Below are 21,864 nucleotides of genomic sequence, written 5' to 3'. Positions count from 1 at the left end.
CCCCTTAAACACCTGCTGTGAGACCTGAAGCTTGTTGTTCTCTGATACCCCCCATCCAATCTGACAGAGCTTGAGAGGATCTATAAGGAAGAAAACTTGAAGACCCAAGAACGATTCAAACTGTCAACACTGACAAAAGTGCTTCTACAATGTTCTGAATAAAGGGTGTGACTTATATACATAAGACATTTCCCCCCCAAAAAGAAATGTAATTAATTAGAAATTAAGCACACAAAAAGTGAAGGACTCTGAATACTTTCCAAAGGCACTGTATACATTAAGGTAACATTAAGGTACAATAAGGTAGGCAACAGTCAACAATGACAGTGTCATCCGTGAAAAGGCTTTACCGCAAAATAATTATTGTTGTGTATAGAGTAAGAACTAAAGTTGGCTACAGAAATTTAAACAGTCAAAATCATTCTTTAGGGAACAGCATAGGATAAGGTGCATGAAATTTGTACTTATCAATGACAGTGCCTGTTGTTTTAGCACGTATGCTTTTGAGTTGGACAGGCTGTTATCCATAGTTTGTAGGATGGGCATTGTTTGCATTACAGAACAGTGGCCAGGGAAGTGTAAAAATGTGGGTTAGAGAATGACAATACATGGATAAAACGACTTTCCCTTCCAATAAAAAGAAAAGTAATATGAGCAGAGACGGCTAGTGGAGTGGCATCAAACCCAAATAACGTTCACACACATCACAGTTATGGGGGTTAGATGAATATTTATTTCCACCCTGTTCAGGGCAATTTGTTCATACAAGGATCTGAGCCTTAATCTGATCCATGTGGAAGAAAACCACGAGTGTGTCCGACTTTCGCCTGACGCAGTCGCCCACAGTGGTTATGATGCTCTTGAACACCGCCAAGCTCTGACGTTGAGCATAACAACACTGACGTAAAACCATGCTGTGTGAGTGGGGCGGTGGGAGCTAGTGGGATGGGTATGTGGATTCGAATTCAGTAGCTCGCTAGCGACCGTGGATAACGTTACCACTGCTAGCTAGGTGTTTACATTATCTTAAATGGCCGTTTTCCATTAAATGGACGCTTCTGGCTACTATTGTGACGTTTCCTGTTGTTGGTAACTATAATTATTTCACAGTTATGGTATTTATTGACAATGTCATCCTCTGCTCATGCTAACTAGGTGTGGAAAAAGACGGCCTTCAGTTTGCAAAAGATATGCCAGTTTCGTTGCTTCTGTGTACAAACCATCATAGGCAGGAAGATGTTATCTTGTCTTAGATGGCTGATATCTTGTCTTGAGGTGGCTGGTACGCGATCGCTAGCTAACGTTGGATGTTGAAAACATTCATAATCAATGTATAGATTGCCATGTCAGGCAGCTAGCTACATAGAATGAAACAGCAAATTCAAAGCTTTGTGTGTGTACAGTACTGTAGTTGGTAGGTTAAATAAAGCATTATTCTTAAGAGCTACATTCCCAGCTGAATTGTAACACCATGTAGCCATTTACTGTGAGCTTGCTTCCGTTTCATCTGTACCTGCTCCTACAAAATGTTAAATTATCGATTAATACTTTCTTGAATTACTAGATCGTCAGAAGAACTTCAACAAATATGAGTGACCAGGGGGACATTTGTCCCCACCTGGAATCCGTCGGGGAGGTCACCAAGGACGGCCTTCTGCAGAAATCCAAGGTGAGAGAAAAGGATGGTTTCAAGCGAGAGGATGGATGCAATGTGACCAAAGTATTTACATTCAATGTTGATTTGTGTCTTGTAGATTTGTCTTATCTGGTAAAAAAATATTTATATATTTGGTGGTCTGACAATTTCACAGATGAGACAGTACTGCCTGATTTCTGGCAAAAAATTATAATCTGCCTGCATTGTAGTCTGATTCTGTTCATCTTCTTGTTCCAAAGGGAACGTGCCAGTCTTGTGGAGCTGTAGGGCCCAATCTCTGGGCCTGTCTGCAGGTAAAACAGGGGTTTCCTCTGGGTCTAGCTTTCCATACCATTTTAGATAGAAGATTATCGTAGATGTTTTGAAGGCCCTTATATTCTCATGTTTTGGCATTATGACATGGATAGTACTCATCCAGATTCAATGTATTAATTGTATAATTTATTTTTACTCCATAGACTTAAGCTATGTCTTATGTAACACTTAGTTTCTCTTGGTCAGAGCGAGTGTCCGTACGTTGGCTGTGGAGAATCCTTTTCGGATCACAGCACCCTCCACGCACAGGCAAGTTAATCTTCTCCAGCTTTTTTTCTTCCATTTTATATGACAATGCTGTTTCTAGAAGTCATGCCCTTAAGAATTTTTTTCCCAATGCTTATTTTGTGCCTTATGTGTGGGTGTCACCACCCTAGGCTAAGAAACACAACCTGACGGTGAACCTGACAACCTTCAGGATCTGGTGCTATGTGTGTGAGAGGGAGGTGTTCCTAGAACGTTGTGTGTCTGTCACACCCCCCCCACACCACTGTAAAGCTGTGGACCATCAGGTATGCCATCCCACAAAGATTTGTTAATTTGTTAACTTTTTCCACATTGTAAAATAATAGTGAAGACATCAACAACTATGAAATACCCTTACAGAATGAGGTAGTGACCAAAAAAAGTGTTCAACAAGTCAAAATCTTTTTATATTTTAGATTCTTGAAAGTATCTACCCTTTCCTAGGTGAATGCTTTGCACACTCTTGGCATTCTCTCAACCAGCTTCATGAGGTAGTCACCTGTATTGCTTTTCCAACAGTTTTCCCATTTCCCATGAATGCAGAGAACTTGTCTGCTTTTCCTTCACTCTGCAGTCCAGCTCATCCCAAAACATCTCACTTGGGTTGAGGTTGTGTGATTCTAGAGGCCAGCTCATCTGATGCAGCACCATCACTCCTTCTTGACCTAGTAGCCCTTACACAGCCTGGGGGGGTATTTTGGATCATTGACTGGTTGAAAGACAAGTGATTTCACTTAACACATCTGAGAGGATGGCGTATTGCTGCAGAATGAGTGTGCCTTGAATTCTAAATAAATCAGTGTCACCAGCAAAGCAGCCCCACATCATCACACCACCACACATACTGGGATCTCTTCTTATTGGTGTCCTTCAGTAGTTTCTTTGCAACAATTTGACCATAATGGCCTGATTCATGCAATCTCTTCTGACCTGTTGGTGTTGAGATGTATCTGTTACTTGAACTCTGAAGCATTTATTTGGCCTGCAATCTGGGGTGCAGATAATTGCAGGTTGTACAGTGTATAAAGCATTTATTTTACAGTTAAGCAGTTTTTTTATTTCAGCGCACATTGATACTGATGAGATGAAATGCAGCATATGCTGAAAAAGTTTCAGGGACACAATGATGGAATTGTTGTTTTTAATGATGGTGAATAACTTCACCAGGATCCCATTCATCAACCGGTGAGTCACCACCATCCACTGAAGGTGGTGCCCATCGCGGTAGCAGAAGAAGAGGGGTCTGAGTCAGAGGAGGATGATCTCAAACCTAGAGGTAACCTCTGACCCCAATCGCCTTGGCAACTGCTCACTGCCAGTAAAGATCGTAATTCAGTGCATGCATAGCTGAACTGATAGCATTAGCATTACGGTATTGTATTATTATTTTACTTATGTGAAATAATGTATTTATATAACAATTCATGTTTGTGGTATCGTATGTTATCAGGCAAAGGCTGGCATTGGTGCTTTCTTCACTCTTTTAAAAAAAAAAAAAATGCTTATTTATAGACAGATGATGAGCTTTGAAGATCTATTCCTTAGTGAATTATGCAAAGCGTATTTAGGCACAGCCCTCCAGAAATATCTGAGAACATGGTGCTGCTCATGCATAGTTGGAGTATAATTGATTTGGGTCCTAAGAATAAGCACTGGACCCAGTTAGCACACAGTAATGGTCTCACTGACAGTGTTCATGTCATGCCTTTCCAGTTAGAGATATTGGCTCTTCATTTGATACCTCTGTCGTTGCCGAATATTGTCCCGCATTTCAGGATATGAGATTTACAAATGTTTATTTCAAAGCGCCGTTCTTTCTCGGACTACATCTCATAAACCATAACTTATCAAAACAAATAAGATCTGCAGATGGATAATTGTCTCTAAAGGTTAGGTGCAGAGTGTACTGGCCTATATCGTACCCTGCTGTAGTAATATAGATGTACAAGTGTGATTTTATTGTCTGATCTTAAACTACATCCTTTTCAAAGGTCTGACAGGGATGAAGAATATCGGAAACTCCTGCTACATGAACGCAGCTCTTCAAGCCCTGTCTAACTGGTGAGGTCACCTCATCCTGTCTGGTTTCTATCTTTAGACTGGACTAACAAACTGGTATGGTTCTGTAGCCTGACACTAATGTGAGTTTGTTTGTCTTTGTGTCTCATTAGTCCACCTCTCACTCAGTTCTTCCTGGACTGCAGTGGCTTGGTGCGGACTGACAAGAAGCCTGCGCTGTGCAAAAGCTACCAGAAACTCATCTCTGAGCTCTGGCACAAGAAGCGGTAATGTATCAGTGGATATGTTTGTGTGGACTGACAAGATGCAGTAAGGTATCACTGGTCATGTCGATGCGTTGAACGTGCTGTGCAGCATTCACTATAATACAGCTTTCACTGTATTATAAAACAGGCACACTTTTAAATTGAGAGATGCATCAAGAAAGAAAATTCTGTTATTCATAATATACTAGTGTATAAAAAAAAGAAGCTTAATCTGGGACATGATGATTTTATAAGATTACAAAAAATCCCTATGTTCTGCCTCACATCCTTCTTTCCTTCTTTTGTTTTTTTCTCTTTGTTCCTCACTCCCCTGCCCCTTTCTCCATTTTCTCTCTCGTCTTCTTTCTATCACTCCTTCCTTTAGTCCCAGCTATGTGGTCCCCACCAGTCTGTCACAGGGCATCAAGCTGGTCAACCCCATCTTCCGTGGCTACGCCCAGCAGGTAGGGGCAAGCTCCCAGCAGGTAGGGAACAGAACAATACCCCTATCTATTTAACCCTGACCTAACCCACTTCTCCGTGTGCCCTCCCACCGCCCAAACACACCGAATTGACCTCCATGGACAGTAACGCCTGATTGTTGTGTTGCTGATTGGCTGATCCTGTAGTTGGCACCTGGGAGTTGCACTCCAGTCCCAGCGTGCCTCCCAATTGTCCCCCTGTAACCAGGGTTCAAACAGTACGTTGTCGTCTGGAATGCAGCCGTGATCTAACTAACCCATGGTAACTAGGTCCCATGTTGCTGTTGCTTCACATTTTACAGTGGTTGGTTACCTGGAATGGAATTATATGTTTATTTGTCATTTTTATTTTGAATTCCCGTGTGTGTGTGTGTGTGTGTGTGTGTGTGTGTGTGTGTGTGTGTGTGTGTGTGTGTGTGTGAGAACTGTCTCCCAGCTTGTCTGTGTAGCCGAGCCTCCCACACCAATCTCCCTTCTTGCTCCCAACCTCCACCCCACGCGTCTGCTTGTGCGCTGTGCGTGTACAGGACCGTTCCACACACTCTCCCTGTCTCTTTATGCACTACTACATAGGACACCCAGGAGTTCCTGCGCTGTCTGATGGACCAGCTCCACGAGGAGCTGAAGGAGCCGATGGCGGAGTGCGTGGAGGGGGGCGACGGCGACGAGCTGAGGGACGGGGGTGATCGCTCCCCCTCCGAGGACGAGTTTCTCTCGTGCGACTCTGGCGCCAGCAGTGACCGGGGGGAGGGGGCAGGGCTCGGGGAAGTGGAGCTGCTGATACAGGACGAGTGTGGGGCAGTGCCCAGGGAGGGAAGGGGAGGGCCCATCTCCGAGAAGGAGAGGCTGAAGGAGAGGAGGCTGTCGCCACTCCACAGGGCATCGCAGGAAATGGACGAGGACGCCGATGTGGATACGGCGGCCGGGGAGGAGGCGGCTCCGGAAAGATCGGCGGAGGAGGAAGAGGGGACCCCGCCCAGTCCTGGGCCACAGAGCCCGTGTCCGAGTCCCACACACCCTGCGTCCCCGGGTCAGACGCAGAACACCTCTGGTAGGGGCCCGGTGAAGGGGACACCACCGCCTCATTCGCTGGTTATGGTTGGTTGATGGTAGGGAGTGTTGTCTCACGGTTAACCTACCTCCTCTACCCAGAGCCGGACAACGAGGCGGCAATGCAGAAGCGCCCTCAGTCACGTCCCTGCAGCCCCGCACGCGCTGTCCCGGAGCTGCACCCCAAACTCTCCTCCAGCCCCCCTCGCTCCAGCCCCCTCCGCTCCGCAGGACCCCCATACTCCTTTAAGAAAGGTGGGTCCCAACGCGTTCACACACACACACACACACACACACACACACACACACACACACACACACACACTGGCTTTCATTATAAATTGTAAACTTTCAGTTGACTCCATTAACCATAAGCCCCTTTCCACAGCTCAGCTGCTCCTGGGTGCCAGGAAGAAGAAGCAGTCCCGCTACCGTAGTGTCATCTCGGACATTTTTGATGGTTCCATCCTCAGCCTCGTACAGTGTCTCACTTGTGACCGGGTGAGCACTGTTGAGCGTGTTAGCGAGCGTGTTAGCGAGCGTGCTATCGAGCATGCCAACACCAGGGGGTGACACTTCCACCCTCTCACTCGGTTTAATTCTGCCTCTGTTTCTCTCTTCTCCCCTCATCCCGGCCCTCCTATCCTTCTCTCTCCCCTCTGGTCCTCCACCAGGTGTCTTCCACAGTGGAGACCTTTCAGGATCTCTCTCTGCCCATCCCAGGTAAGGAGGACCTGGCCAAGCTCCACTCTTCTATTCACCAGAACCTCCCCGCCAAGACCGGTGTGTCTTCTGACATCTATGGGTCCCAGGGCTGGATAACCTACATCATGGACTCCATACGCAGGTCAGGAGACTGTGGGTCAGGGTGTTGGGTTTAACGGGGCTGTGGGTCAATGGTTTAGGTGGCTGTGGGTCAGTGGTTTAGGTGGCTGTGGGTCAGTGGTTTAGGTGGCTGTGGGTCAGGGGGCTGTGGGTCAGTGGTTTAGGTGGCTGTGGGTCAGTGGTTTAGGTGGCTGTGGGTCAGGGGGCTGTGGGTCAGTGGTTTAGGTGGCTGTGGGTCAGTGGTTTAGGTGGCTGTGGGTCAGGGGGCTGTGGGTCAGTGGTTTAGGTGGCTGTGGGTCAGGGGGCTGTGGGTCAGTGGTTTAGGTGGCTGTGGGTCAGTGGTTTAGGTGGCTGTGGGTCAGTGGTTTAGGTGGCTGTGGGTCAGGGGGCTGTGGGTCAGTGGGTCAGGTGGCTGTGGGTCAGTGGTTTAGGTGGCTGTGGGTCAGGGGGCTGTGGGTCGGTGGTTTAGGTGGCTGTGGGTCAGTGGTTTAGGTGGCTGTGGTTTAGGTGGCTGTGGGTCAGTGGTTTAGGTGGCTGTGGGTCAGGGGGCTGTGGGTCAGGGGGCTGTGGGTCAGTGGTTTAGGGGGCTGTGGGTCAGTGGTTTAGGGGGCTGTGGGTCAGTGATTTAGGGGGCTGTGGGTCAGGGGTTCAGGGGCTGGGGGTCAGGGATTTAGGGAGCTGAAGATCAGGAGGCTGTGGGTCAGAGAACTTTAGCTGGTATTTGAGGGACCAGCTAGAGACCTGGTGATGCGGGTTGCGGTCAGTGCAGATGCGGAACTAACTCTAAACACGGGGTGGGGCTCTCTCGTGGGCCCCGCCCACCACCCCTCTATAAAGCCTACCACTGCGGGATACTGCAGAGAACATTTTTATATATATAATATATGAGAAACAGGTTGCCTGTGTAACGGAGTTAAAAACGGTGTAAGTTCATTTCACAAAGAACAGCACATCTCTCTAAGTGCAGCATCTTAAAGCTCCTCAGGTATTCAAAACCACAGATAAACATCAAACACTGCTGATGTGGGTGGTTTGTATATTCTATGTAGAATCGTTAGATTTGGATTTGCTTGGCACATACTGTTAGCAGTGAGGAATGGTAGGACTGTGTCCATGGTGAGATCCATGGCTAACTCAGAATACATTGTGGGCAAAAAGAGGAATTTGTCTAACTTCCTCCGGCTTGGAAATGTCTTCTGTGTGGAAATGTCTTCTGTGTAGAAATGTGCGAGCTCAAGCATATTCCTTTCTCCATCAGGGAGCTCAAACCCCTTTGGGTTGAGCACGGAGAACAATGTTGCTATTTCTCTGAAGTCAGCAAATCGATTCTCAAAACTGCCCAACAAACACGTCAAGGATGCTATAGTGTACATCCATTTTAAAGCGCCTTCTGCTTTCCGGAATGGAGTCATCCTGTGGGTCCTCGTATTGAAATCTCTCTAGCACACTCATCCGCAAACTAAGTGGTAGCGTAGTTCTGTCGGGCCGTCTCTTTCACTGTGTTCTCCACCTGGTCATAGGCCTCATCGTTGTGCATATGTCTGATCTGAGCCACGCAGCGGTCAGTGAGATCCAGCACAGTGTTTTACATCTATCGAATCCTTCTGCAGATAGTTAGGTAAGATTTACGTTTTCATTAGTAAACTGTTCCAAAACACCAGCATACATTTAAAACTCATGCTCATTTTTGAGAGCAGGCCCATCGGCTTCAGAGTAGGCCGTCTTTGCTGTAGTGTGGTTATGGTGTTTTATCCGGTGCAGGGATTCAAGAATGGCGGGAAGGCTCTGTGCAACCGCTTCTGTGGCCTGTTTTCCTGTGGCCAGGCTAGAAGTCAGAAAGCCGTACAGGGTCTTGAGTGTACCAACAAGGAGTACACAAGGAGCACGCAGCATCCATAAGAGTTCAATTGAGGTTGTGTGCACAACAGTGAATGTAGAAAGCTTTGTTTGGACAGGTTATCTTTGAAGAAAAAAAAAAAGATCTGGCTTGTAGTGCCGTTCAGTGTCCAGTCATGGTCCCTGCCCCTGCGTAGGCTTGCCCTCATTCCATTCACGTTCAGGCCAAGGTCGTTGTTGTGGGCGTTCATCAACAGATCACAAAAGGACTCTGCACGGTCATCTGACAACTCTTAAAATTTCACCAAGCGCTCGATGCTATTGCCTCTACCAGTGACATACCTTAGTGGTAGAGAAAACGGATCTATTCTTGTTATGTCCATTGTTGAATCTGTGATAACTGAGAAAACCCTTGCTGATTTGACTTAATTTATAATAGTGCTCAGTGTTTTGCTGGCAAGTGCCTCAATAAGCTTGTTTTGTGACTTGTGGCTGAGGTATCTTATTTGGCCGCCGGTTTCATCAGGTGATGGAATTCATAAGGATGGAAATGTAGAGTGCCAGCAATTTAAGAAGCTCCAAGAAATTCCCTTCATTCATGTCAGGTGCGTCCAGCCCAGCATATTCTCTGTGGCTGCGAAATGCCAGGCCCTGTCTAGCTAAAAAGTGTGTGGTATCTATCAACCTGTGAAGGATTCTGCTATTTCTCTCCACCTGCTCCCTCTCCTCTTTCATTAACCCCAAAACCACGCTGCTGTCCTGACTAATACAGCCTTGTGGTGAGCACTGGGCCTTTAATGCATCTCAATCATCTCTTTCCTATACATACATACATACATACATACATACATACATACATACACACACACACACACACACACACACACTCACTCACTCACTCACTCACTCACTCACTCACTCACTCACTCACTCACTCACTCACTCACTCACTCACTCACTCACTCACTCACTCACTCACTCACTCACTCACTCACTCACTCACTCACTCACTCACTCACTCACATACTCACTCACATACTCACTCACATACTCACTCACATACTCACTCACTCACTCACTCACTCACTCACTCACTCACATACTCACTCACTCACTCACTCACTTACTCACTTGTGATTCTATAATGTTAGCAGGGCAGCAGCCAGAGCCTATGGCTGCGACTGAGTGATTGAGAGCAGGTTCGCAATCAGGAGCAATAACGACGTTAGCTGCTGCACTTACTTAAACTGTGGAAGGCTACTCCTGCACTTCCTTATTGCCTGTGCTGGTGCTGCTTGAAGTGCTAATGCTGTTGAGTTGCTGGTGGTCCTCCTGTGTGTTTTCCATGCCAGCTTCGTCAGGCTAGAACTAGCACTGCTGCTAGGAGGCCGGATTTAACTTTTCCACGGCATCGTGATGGTTCTTGTTGTTTCGTCTTGTTGGTTTGGTAACGTACGCACTAAGTGGAACACAGGATGCAGTTACACTTTTTTCTTTTCTCGTTCCTCACATTTCAGAGTGCCTGATTTGTATTTTCTGTCCATTGTTTTATGTATCTCACTTTACGATACCTAGTTGAGTAGTTGCTAGTCTCAACCAGACAGAGCTTGCCAGCTGATAGGATATGTTACACGTAAATCAAATATTAAAACAGACCCGGTCATTATTTTATTGAAAAAATAAAGAGGAATATTGAACTAAACAATCTGTTTTCAAATAATAATTTGTATGCTGTTTTGGTACAGTAAGATACCAAATGTATTTTAAACAAATTACTAGATGCGGTGGGCCCTGCTGCCTATCGCCCCCGTGATATTTCAGCTTCTGGCTCAGTGGTTGTGGAAAGCACTGGGGGCTGTTCAGAAGGATGAAAAGGTGCCCAATATTTAGTTGGTTCGAATCCCTATAGTGTTCGATGTTGTGAGCAGTTACTCTATTAGTCAAATCATCAACCATTGTCAGAGGTTATACGGTATACTCTCCTCCCAGGTTAACCAATATATAAACCATGGAGCCAAATAGGAAACCACATGTGACAGCTGCTGTAGATACAACTTCCTAGTTTTTCGCAGGTTGCCTGACGTTTTTTTTTTACTTTTTATATTTTACTTTTTTTTAACAGGTTAACAAGTTATTTTGACAATATCGGTGTGTATGTCATGTGATACAACATTAACGTATGATAAATTGTCACTGTGTTGTGAAATATAGAAATATAGCGTCAGTTCACAGGAACTGTTTTTCGAAACAAACCCAATATATTTGTTTGTGTTCTCGCAGGTTTGTGGTTTCCTGCATCCCCAGCTGGTTTTGGGGTCCCATGGTAACATTGGAGGACTGTCTCGCAGCCTTCTTCGCTGCTGATGAGCTGAAAGGTGAAGTAGTGGAAATGCAGATTTGTATTTTTCATGTATAATTCAATTTCACAATAATGCAACGAGTCCTCGTTAAACAAAGTGTGTATGTGGATCGTTACTAATTTAAGTGAATGAAACGCTGAGGCTCACACTCACAGATTTTTGGGAAAATCAAAGAATCTCTAATTCCGTGCACCGTGCACAGGGCTGCCTTGCAAAAGAGACTGGTCATAATGGGAGTTCCCAGCTTAAATAAAGGGTGTTAAGTGCGGGTATATCCATAATCAGCGTGAAATATATTATTATGAATTTCTTCAATCTTTGTTTTGCAGGGGACAACATGTACAGCTGTGAAAAGTGTAAAAAGTAAGAATCTGTAGATACATTTAGCATTAAAAGATAATAAACTAGTAGTGCAGATCAAAGTAATGCTCCTTCACTTGTCTTGCAGATTGAGAAATGGTGTGAAGTATTGCAAAGTACTTCGTTTACCTGAGGTAAGAGTTATCAATTATGTCACACTTTTACATCCTGTGAAGTTTCAGTGTAATGTGAAAGTCTGGTCCCCCCTTGAACCTAGCCCATAGTCCCCCCTTGAACCTAGCCCATAGTCCCCCCTAGCCCAGCCTTCACAGCCTAGCTACACTTTATTGACATTGAAATGAGAGCCTCAGTACACAGATATCTTTGCTATTTTTGTTCATACCAATTTCTGGTCTTGACTTTTCCTTAAAAGTTTGTTGAGATGGTTATTTTTTCTCGACCTTTTTTAAGAGAGAATGTTCGCAAATTAGTCTTGATTGTATATGTTATTTAATGTAATTTTTCCTCAATATTTGGAATGTGGTATAGTACTACAATGTACTTCTCATTTTCAATATCACTTTAAGATATGTGAAGATTGTAGGGGGTATGAAGACTTACTAGCAACTGTAAAACTTCCATCACCAGACATTTATTATTTAAAATGTTCTTGATTTTCAACAGGAAGATAATTATTTCTTTCAGGAAATCTACATGAAAGTATGTGTGTGTGTGTGTGTGTGTGTGTGCGCGCGCTCGCTTACAGATTCTTTGCATTCACCTGAAGCGTTTTCGCCATGAAGTGATGTACTCCTTTAAGATCAACAGCCATGTGGCCTTCCCATTAGAGGGACTTGACCTCCGACCTTTCCTTGCCAAGGACAGCCACTCCCAGATCACTACCTACGACCTGCTGTCTGTCATCTGTCACCATGGCACCGCAGGCAGTAAGTCAGCCTTGACTGAATGACCTAACGTTCAAGACTAGCTCTTAATATTTATTTCTGACCTTGTTATTTGGTTGATGTTTTTATTGTTTTATTTTTTTAAATGTTTTACTCTGTATAAACTCACTATACCGTTTATAACTACAACCATGCCCTGCAATGCAAATCTCTCCACCTGTTTCTCAGTACCTCGTCCATTATTCTCTCCTCTTCATGTCTCCCCCAGGTGGTCATTACATAGCCTACTGTCAGAATGTGATCAACGGTCAGTGGTATGAGTTTGATGATCAATACGTCACAGAGGTCCATGAGACTGTGGTGCAGAATGCTGAGGCCTATGTGCTATTCTACAGGTGAGTCATGGCATGAGAACGAGCCGTCAGATGTGCTGCTGTTGTGTCAGACTAACGGTGGGAGTATGTCTGTTCTCAGGAAGAGCAGTGAAGAGTCAGTGAGAGAGAGGCAGAAGGTGGTGGCCCTAGCCAGCATGAAGGAGCCCAGTCTGTTGCACTTCTACATCTCCAGAGAATGGCTCAACAAGTTCAACACCTTCACAGAGCCAGGGCCCATCAGCAACCACACCTTTCTCTGTCAGCATGGAGGTCAGGGCCCATCAGCAACCACACCTTTCTCTGTCAGCATGGTAGTCAGGGCCCATCAGCAACGACACCTTTCTCTGTCAGCATGGAAGTCAGGGCCCATCAGCAACCACACCTTTTTCTGTCAGCATGGAAATCAGAGCCCATCAGCAACCACACCTTTCTCTGTAAGAATGGAGGTCAGGGCCCATCAGCAACCACACCTTATTCTGTCAGCATGGAGGTCAGGGCACATCAGCAACCACACCTTTCTCTCTCAGCATGTAGGACAGCATGTTAACCAAGCAAAGATTCTTATGATTCCTGATAAGAAGAAAATGACTGGGGAGGTTCTGCTCCGTTCAATCAACCTAGTAAATGTGCAGGATCAGTTAAGAGAATCAGCACACACAGTAAATCTCAAGAGAAGACCATGACTCTCATAAAGTAGTACTTCATATTAAATATTTTACAAGGAACTGGATTGAGCAGCCTGGTGCAGAGGATCCAGTAGGGTAATCCCATAAGAGCAGATTCCATCCACTTTTCCCATTGTATACTATATTTCTGTCCTCGTCCACCGCAGCAAGAATATCAAATGCAACCACACTCAACCCCCATTAAGTGTCTGTAGAATTATGTCCTTCCTCTGTTTTGTCCAGGGATCCCCCCCAACAAGTACCACTACATTGACGACCTGGTGGTCATCCTTCCCCAGAATGTGTGGGACTACCTGTACAACAGGTGAGTTGAGACTGTCTCACTGACCCGTCCATGTGTCTCTCTTACTGACTGTCTGTCTCACTGAGCACGTCCATGTGTCTCTCTGTCTTACTGACTGTCTGTCTCACTGAGCACGTCCATGTGTCTCTCTGTCTTACTGACTGTCTGTCTCACTGAGCACGTCCATGTGTCTCTCTGTCTTACTGACTGTCTGTCTCACTGAGCACGTCCATGTGTCTCTCTGTCTTACTGACTGTCTGTCTCACTGAGCACGTCCATGCGTCTCTCTGTCTTACTGACTGTCTGTCTCACTGACCCGTCCATGTGTCTGTCTTACTGACTGTCTGTCTCACTGAGCCTGTCCATGTGTCTCTCTGTCTTACTGACTGTCTTACTGGCTGTGTCTCCTAGTTTTGGAGGAGGTCCAGCGGTGAACCACCTGTATGTATGTGCCATCTGCCAGGTAGAGATAGAAGCTCTGGCCAAACGCAGAAAGGTGGAAATAGACACTTTCATCAGGGTAAGGGGGGGGTGAGCGTGAGCGTGTTGGTGTTTTTGTTTGAGCGTGCCTATGTGCGCCTATGCATGCGAGGGCTCACTGGTTCTCCTGGTCTGTGTCTACAGCTGAATAAAGAGTTCCAGGCAGAGGAGGCTCCTTCAGTCATCCTGTGTATCAGTATGCAGTGGTTCAGGGACTGGGAGAACTTCGTCAAGGGCAAAGACAATGGTATGGAAGCAGGGGGCTGGTGGATGTACAGTATAATCACAGGTGGTAACTAAGGGAGGGGTCAAGTGGAGTGAGGTAAACCGAAGTGTACAAGATGAAGCGTGCCCTGGGCCCCGGGGCGGACCGTTTTGTATGGCCACCTCTCGACGAAGAGAACAGTCGGCCGTTTTCAAGCTCATTGTCTTGTCACGTGGCCGAGAGAACCTGGCTGTTACAGATTTCCATTTCAACTAAAATATTGAAAATGTGATAGGTGTTTTACTGAATTCCATTGTATTACTTACTCCTCAGATCTCTTTGTGAAAATGAATGTAATTTGTGGTTGTTGGTTATACATTACTGACTTAATGCAGTCGTTATTGGCATGTGTGTGTCCTTAGCCTGTATCCATAAAGCCCCTCAGAGGGCTGGTCTGGTATCTGACCAGTTTTTAATATTATTTAACTGGCAAAACTGATCCCACATCAGCAAGTCTTTTTCGAAATCATGTCCTAAAACGTTCATGGAATTAATACAGTCTGAAGATGTCCAGTGTTCAGTGACGACACTTAAGCTGTGGTGGGTGTTTGTCGGACAATGTTTTCCCAGAACCCCCTGGTCCGATTGACAACAGTAAGATCGGTGTCATGAAAGGAGGACACATACAGCTCAAGCAAGGTAAGTTGTGTGTCTACATTCACACTGTGTTTCTGTGTCAGGGGTTTTGGGGTGGGTTGCTGGTATCTGCACCTGAGTTTGCGCGTGCGCATGCATGCCCATATGCGTTAACGTGTACCCCTATGCCTTAACGTGTGTGCTGCTAGGTGCTGACTATGGTCAGATCTCCGAGGACACGTGGCAGTATCTGGTCAGTATCTACAGTGGGGGGCCAGAGATCGCAGTGAGACAGACCGTCCCGGCCCCCACCCCTGAGACTGACAGCCTGCATGGAGAGAGGAAGATAGAGGCTGAGACCAGGGCTGTCTGAGACTGACACACACACTCATAAAGGTAAGGCATGCATGCATACATACATACATACATACATACATACATACATACATACATACATGCATGCATTGTGGTTTGTGAAATTATACCTACACTAAATATAAACCTTCCACAGCTGATCATTAAATTATTTAATCAGAAGTTCATGTTCAGTTGTTCATGCATAATCACTGGGTTCTTTTCTGAGACCTAGGGAATATGAACAAAGGTCTGTATGGTGAAATGTTCATGAAGGTTGTTTAATGTAAAGAGAGGAGGAAGTAGTAAAAACTCAACGTGAAGGTAAAACCACTACGGGGGGGGTGAGGTGGGTCAGCTTCACGGTGTGTCTTTTGGAAGGTATGGGGACAGGTGGTCAAAATCTTGGTGGCCTCGACACCCCCTCATCATCTGCTACGGCTCCTGCGTTGCTGGGGCAGAGCAGCGATACGAGCAGCCTGGACCTGCTTTCTTCCAGCCTTCTGCAGCTTCTTCAACTTTTCCGGCTTCTTTCTTAGACCTGGCCTCAAGCTGCTCCTTTTTAGTCATCAATTACCCGCCCTGACAAGGTCCTGATCGGGGGCAGCCCCCTTTGGAATGTTCTAGAACATTCCAGCCTCTTCGCTTTTGGCTATTGGTGTGACGCTGATGTAGGAGTGGTTGTGTTTACATCACAGTTAGATCATTTAATGCATGTTCAAATATGCAACATTTTGTCGTGGGGGTGGCCGCGTCGGTGGGGGTGGCCGCGTCGGTGGGGGTGGCCGCGTCGGTGGGGGTGGCCGTGTTCACTGGAGATTAAAATGTCAAAATGGCTTCATATTTAACCTACCTTGCATTCGATATAAAGTAGCGGGTGGTGGTCGCAATGACTCGAGATGTTAAAGCTGCACCAGGTATGATCTTTTTCTACTGGGGATTCCATTAGTTAAAGCTGAAGTATGTATTTTCTTTTTTTACATGTTTTTTTATTTTATTTTTGTCATTAACACATCGCTGTTCTATTAATCTGGATTGTGGATGAATTCCTACCATATCAGATGTTTATCAGATGTTTTTCAGATGCGGGCCTGGGGCCATCTGTATACCGTGTACTGCTCCTATGGAAAAAAGTGTTTGGCTCTTGCAGTGGCGGGAAATGTTATCCTGCACATAGGAAGTGATGCGTTTGACATATAAAACCAGTTCAGAATGTAACGCTACCTAAGAAAATACGGTTTGGATCAAAAGAAAGCAAATCTGGTAAAAGAGAGGCAGAGACACCGTTCGGGGTAAACGTTGGTGCAGCTGCCTATCCACGATGGATGGAACTCATGGAGCAAAATGCATTAAACTTAGACGCTGATGTGGCAATTGTACATCTATCCAGCAGACATTGTTTGCAAGTTTTGCTACTACTACCAGCTTCTGATAACGTCATCTTGCCAGCAAGGACAATGTTAGCTGCCTAGAATAACCTCATACTGTTAGTAATTGTCTATAACTAACCAGGCAAAACCAATTGGCCAAGTTGGTTAACTAGCTAACTTTCTGTGGCTGAAGAGGCGAGCTGCCGTCTGTACATGCTGTTTGCTTTGTTTGTTAGCCCCGCTAGTAGTAGTAGTAATGTAATCGGGTTTAGACTAGGAGCAAGCTATTCGCACGTTTCTTATGTATGCTACATCAGATACATTTCATGTAATTCTTTTTCGCTGAATAAAGTGCACAAATAACGTGTGGGGCTTTAAGAGTGAACTGACGTCACACCAGCGACTGCCGAGATTTCTGGGAAAATGAGGCGGAAATACTTAAGTTACGTCCTTCAGCTTTAAGATGAAATTTTTCACAAACCGCATAGCTGGTTTGCAGTTACTCGCCGGTCAGAAAGCAGTTCCGCACCAATGCCCAATAGAGAATGAAGTTGTGAAAAATAATATGAAAAATACTAGAATCACCTGTTCCAAAAAAGTTTGATGTTATAGCCTTGCTAACGTTCGCTTAGGATTCCTGTTTTCTAGCTATAGAGAGCTAGTCTGTCTTCTTTTGCTTCTTTGCTGTTTTTGTAGTTTATGTTAGGGAAGGGAAGAATTGGCAGTTTGTTGTCTTGGTCTCTAGCTGCCATTATATTTTTTTACAGTAAGCTAACTTTGCGCCTATGGCGTACTTATGTTATATATTGTCCAGGTAAAATGCGCGTTCATAAAATAAGCCAAGAAGAGGCTTTTGGCTGGAACGGGATTGCTGGAATAGAATTGACTGGAAAGTAGCATCAGGCTCCAAAAATTATAAATTGACATTTCACTGGCACTGAACTGTCGCTAAACAACTCTCAGAGGGCCTCATTAACACGTTTATAGGGGACACAACCCACGTTGCACATAGCACCTGCGGCAGACTGTTGCTAACTTTGGTTGATGATGGACAGTATTTACTGTGAGTTTTTTTTCTAACCACGTAATCAAACACGGTTTTAATTTACATTGGAAACCGTAATATTAACCGTCAGGAGTTGGACCGTGGGTTATTGTGAAATCCGGTAACCGTTTCATCCCTAGTCGGCGAGTGTGTACATGGATCACACTAAACAACAACATGAAGGCGATTAACCAAATGTCATCAAGCGGGCATAATGCTTAAAAATAATAATAAAACACTTGGAGAGATGCAGGCATTTTGAATATCATTCTCAAACATACATTTAATATCCTGGCCATACACCTTGTTTAATCAATCATACATATACAAGATGAAGCATGCATTCACACACTCACTCACTGTGTCCGTTCCACTCAAAGAATATGGAAATATAAACATTTCCCTACTAGACCTCTTGGTTCCTGCAACTGTCTGGTACCATTATAGTTCACTCACTTTGTTCTCACACATCATTCTCATGAGGTTTTTTGTGTTCGTGTGTGTATATAATTGTGTGAGAAAGACAGAGGGGAGGGCATGTACTTTCTTTAGTGAAATGAACAGCTTGTAAATCTGATAACCAGTGTTTACTCAACCTGAGATTCCTGAGACCGTAACTAGATAGTGAGAGTATATTGTCAATGCACATTCAGCTAGACAGCCCTACAAAGAAATACCAAACCAGAATACATCCAGGTGCTGTAGTCTTTTTAAAAAAATATATCCTTTAATGGATTTTGTGTTCTCAATTGTTCTTTTGTGTCTCCCTCTGTTCTAGGTAGTTCTTGTCCATATTTCTGATCTCGCCTTCAGTGGAGCTGTGCGTCATTTACGCCTGGTTGAAGAAAGGCCTTGCCATTAGCACTTTGGAAAATGCAGAAATAAACGAAATTCTATTACCTGCAGGAAGACAGTGGTCAATTATATCATCCTATTGTTGTGAAAGATTAATTTATTGAATAAATCTTAAGATGTTTAAGTGAAACATGTAACATTGAGTGACCCCACATCTCTGAGCTGTTTCAGTGACTGTGGTTGTTTGGTGATCAAAATGGCCGCTATACTGTAGTAGATGTCACACCGTCAAGTGTCCCACACAGATGAGAAGCAGATTGAGGGAGTGGATTTGGGAATATGATTCAGAGCGGTGACATCATCAGTGTTAATTGCTGCTTGGCGTCTCAGGTCAACGTGTTCATCCATATTTTCTGCTGTTCCAAACGAGACCGTCAATGACGCCACGACACACTGTCATTTCCTTCGTTGTGAGCCGTTGGATTTAAGACGGTGCTGGTGTGGGGTTCCACTCCCTTTCAGAGGAGAACCGGAACACTTTCCAAGTGTTGTGACTTGTGGCATCTCATTGCTTAGTTTTTCCACTTCGCACATTTTTCATTTGACTCCTACAGATTTTACGGTTAGACCCCCTAGCAGATATAGGCAGTAATCTTATAGGGACCTTGGGAATCAGGCAGCCCCAGTTCTTCTGGAGAAAAGGGTTTCCTAAGAAGCAGACAGCACCAGTTAAGGGTATCCGCCTATTTGGGGATGGTGAAGAGGTGTATCCTGTCGCCAAATGGAACTATACAGTCTTGCTCAAGTTTCCATAATGTCTTGGTACATCTACCTAGCTCAGCGAGACCATCCAAACATGCAGGTCAAAGGCCACTGGCTGGCACCTGTCTCCATTATTTTCTCTGCCTGGGGGAAATATAATATTCACCCACTTATTCCTCTTGCCATATACTGCATGTACTTACTACACGTCAGTGAACATGTTATAACCACTGGCATACAAGTTTTACTGTTTTTCCTGTTGATCTGGGTGCGGAAGGTGGTGAGATTACAGAGATTATGTAATGTCATTATGAGTTTCACCTTCCTGTTTTTTTTGTGTTGGTTTACATTTTTTTTTTTTTTTACTATCTAAAATGTACAGCCCAATTTCATTGCGATGGATTTTTGAGAGTTCAAGATTATAGCAAGCCGTCTCCCTGGACATCCACGTCAAGCCATTCTGCTTTGTTTTTTCACACTGCTCTTTCAACCAAAAGGTCAACCTGGTCATGGCGTGTGAGGGCAAGCTTACTCACTTGATGACTGTAGTTAACTTTGCAGATGCCTGATCAACCTGAGGGAGGCGCTAAAGCACGATGAGGCCTGGCAATCCCTGCCGACTTTGTTACCCTGCTCCCTGGGCAATATGCTTCACCACCTGGAAGGCATTCAAGCTTCACCCTATTTCTGATTCCCTGCGCACGCTACTGTGGTTAATGGACACGTGTTCATGTTAGTGTTGAAATGCTTACTAATGGATATTGATTGAGTTGTTGGTCCAAAGAACTTCTGTGAGTGATTCAATGCTGTCGTGCTTAGGAGGTATGTTAGCGTCCAAAAAGAATGCATCCAAAAAGCGTTTTTACAAAGAAAACGTTAATTCTGTCCATTTTTTAAGTGATGACAATGATTATCATTATTGTGTGTTACTTTTGTTTTTGACGGATCTGTACAGAAGTAAGATCTCCTGTAGTGTCCGTTTTTGTGAAAAAATGCGACGACAACCTTCCTGGCTGTTTGTCTGTGTTCAGACATCTTAGAATAATAATAATTATTACATTATTATTAGTCTGCCAATGTGTTGCTGAAGTGTTGTAACTTAGAACTTCGATATGACCAATAGACTACAGTGACAATCCTTGTGCTGCAGATTAAGCCTTTTTAAATGTGACTGTGGGGCGTTTCTTAATTCACCTCTGTTCTGAATTTCTTATTTGTTGTACTTTGGTTGTAAACACACAAGTTCCATTTTCACTGGTTGATGATTGAAAATAAAGGTGTTGATCTTGTGGGATTGAGTGGATAGAGAACGACTTGCCTCATGTCGTTATTGTAAAGAGTAATAGGAATTAAGTGTTTTTCAATGACAAGAGCGTATCTGGGTGTTTTAAACCCATTTGAGTGTATGTGAAAATCTAGAATACTGTAAATATCAATGATTGTGATTAAAAGCCTGTTCTTTCATTTAGTTGTTTGAATAATTTCACATGAAGTTACAGCACTAGGTTACATTTGAACCAGGATTATCGTTTGTACTGGCTGGGGTGTTGCAAATAAACAATAAAACCTAAAATATAGCTGTACTACAGTGATGAACCGGTTTCCCACATGTAATCCATAGCCAATCAAAAATAGTCAATCAACAGCAATAATCTACTCACCTTTCTTCACGCATGCTCACAAATATTTCAATTTTTTTACAAATTAAATTAGTCATTGAAGGACTCACAAGTAAATAAATTTTATTAGCAAACATGCTTGCACTACATGGAAAAAAGACTTGCCTTTTAGCTGCATTTTCCTCATAAGTTAAAATAGAAAAGTTTCCAAAGTCACACAGGAGTTTCTAAATGGCGGAAATTCCATCAAGGCGGGCTTTATATATTGTTACGTCAAATTTGTTCACCCTGACTTGAGACACCAGGATATACATTTCTAGGCCTGTCTTGAATGGCAGCCGGAGCACACATTAAAAATGACATGTGTGATGGCAATTTCTAAAGGGGCCAACTGACCTTACTCCCCCTGTTGTATCTTCTCCTATCCTGTCCTAAAACCCATTGATCTGCATCTGGACAGACAATAGATGTCCCCTATGCAAATACCAGATCCCACACATTCCTCTACCTATCTTAACAGTGGGACACAGTCCTTTACTCAGTGAGAATACATTGTATAAAGAAATTTCCACAACACATGCTTCTTATTGTGTCGACTATGCCCCAATCGGCTTAATTCTTTTAGGACTAATTACAAATGGCCTACAGTCATGGCCTGCCAAACTACAAAATGTTTTACCTCATATTTTTTGAGTTATAAGGAAATTCTAAAGAAATTAATAATAGCAAGAAAAACAATGGTTAGCTTCTACGTAGGAAACAATTATTCAAGAGAACTTGCTGGTATTTGTATTAGTTTTCTCATTATGCAATCAATCTCTCATTTTAACAGTTGCTATGACTTACTATCATGACTCCCTTACACACCCAGGGTTCATTACAGTGGTTTCATATCTGGTTAGAATGATTACACTTACAAACTATGCCTTTCCAGATTCCAATAATAATGGAATACGAATTAAAAATCTGTATTAAAATCTGTATTAATATGAGAACATTTTACAAGTATTCAGAA

General features: G+C 44.2%; 1 protein-coding gene across 4 annotated transcripts; it reads left to right on the top strand.

Annotated features, from left to right (window-relative positions):
• Window positions 1-899: 899 nt before the first annotated feature.
• usp20 (ubiquitin specific peptidase 20) lies at window positions 900-20,694 on the top strand. 4 transcript variants are annotated; one of them, XM_034296754.1, is made up of 25 exons: window positions 900-918; window positions 1,565-1,669; window positions 1,897-1,950; window positions 2,159-2,221; window positions 2,350-2,484; window positions 3,386-3,494; window positions 4,210-4,279; window positions 4,390-4,503; window positions 4,868-4,967; window positions 5,538-6,015; window positions 6,117-6,269; window positions 6,403-6,515; window positions 6,689-6,861; window positions 10,956-11,050; window positions 11,365-11,398; window positions 11,484-11,529; window positions 12,102-12,282; window positions 12,509-12,635; window positions 12,715-12,884; window positions 13,523-13,604; window positions 13,995-14,103; window positions 14,208-14,310; window positions 14,899-14,967; window positions 15,114-15,300; window positions 18,452-20,694. In XM_034296754.1, exons 2-24 carry the CDS (start codon window positions 1,589-1,591, stop codon window positions 15,275-15,277), a joined length of 2,823 nt encoding a protein of 940 aa, XP_034152645.1. In that variant the 5' UTR covers window positions 900-918; window positions 1,565-1,588; the 3' UTR covers window positions 15,278-15,300; window positions 18,452-20,694. The 4 variants fall into 4 exon arrangements, with proteins under 4 accessions (XP_034152645.1, XP_019909240.1, XP_010876634.1 ...); XM_020053681.2 differs by lacking the exon at window positions 900-918 and adding an exon at window positions 933-1,089 and having other exon boundaries at window positions 4,868-4,946; XM_010878332.3 differs by lacking the exon at window positions 900-918 and adding an exon at window positions 933-1,089 and having other exon boundaries at window positions 19,792-20,694.
• Window positions 20,695-21,864: the final 1,170 nt, after the last annotated feature.

Source organism: Esox lucius, chromosome 14 (genome assembly GCF_011004845.1).
Source record: "Esox lucius isolate fEsoLuc1 chromosome 14, fEsoLuc1.pri, whole genome shotgun sequence".
NCBI lineage: Eukaryota > Metazoa > Chordata > Actinopteri > Esociformes > Esocidae > Esox > Esox lucius.
Note: the sequence above shows the minus strand (reverse complement) of the source record. Positions and strands in the feature narration are given on the sequence as shown.

Bases quoted from the DNA above. Each gene is read 5' to 3' on its own strand.
- usp20 (XM_034296754.1), top strand. From the start codon at position 1,589: ATGAGTGACCAGGGGGACATTTGTCCCCACCTGGAATCCGTCGGGGAG. The intron at 1,951-2,158 runs GTAAAACAGGGG...TCTCTTGGTCAG, and splicing joins ATCTCTGGGCCTGTCTGCAG to AGCGAGTGTCCGTACGTTGG. The intron at 2,222-2,349 runs GCAAGTTAATCT...TCACCACCCTAG, and splicing joins ACAGCACCCTCCACGCACAG to GCTAAGAAACACAACCTGAC.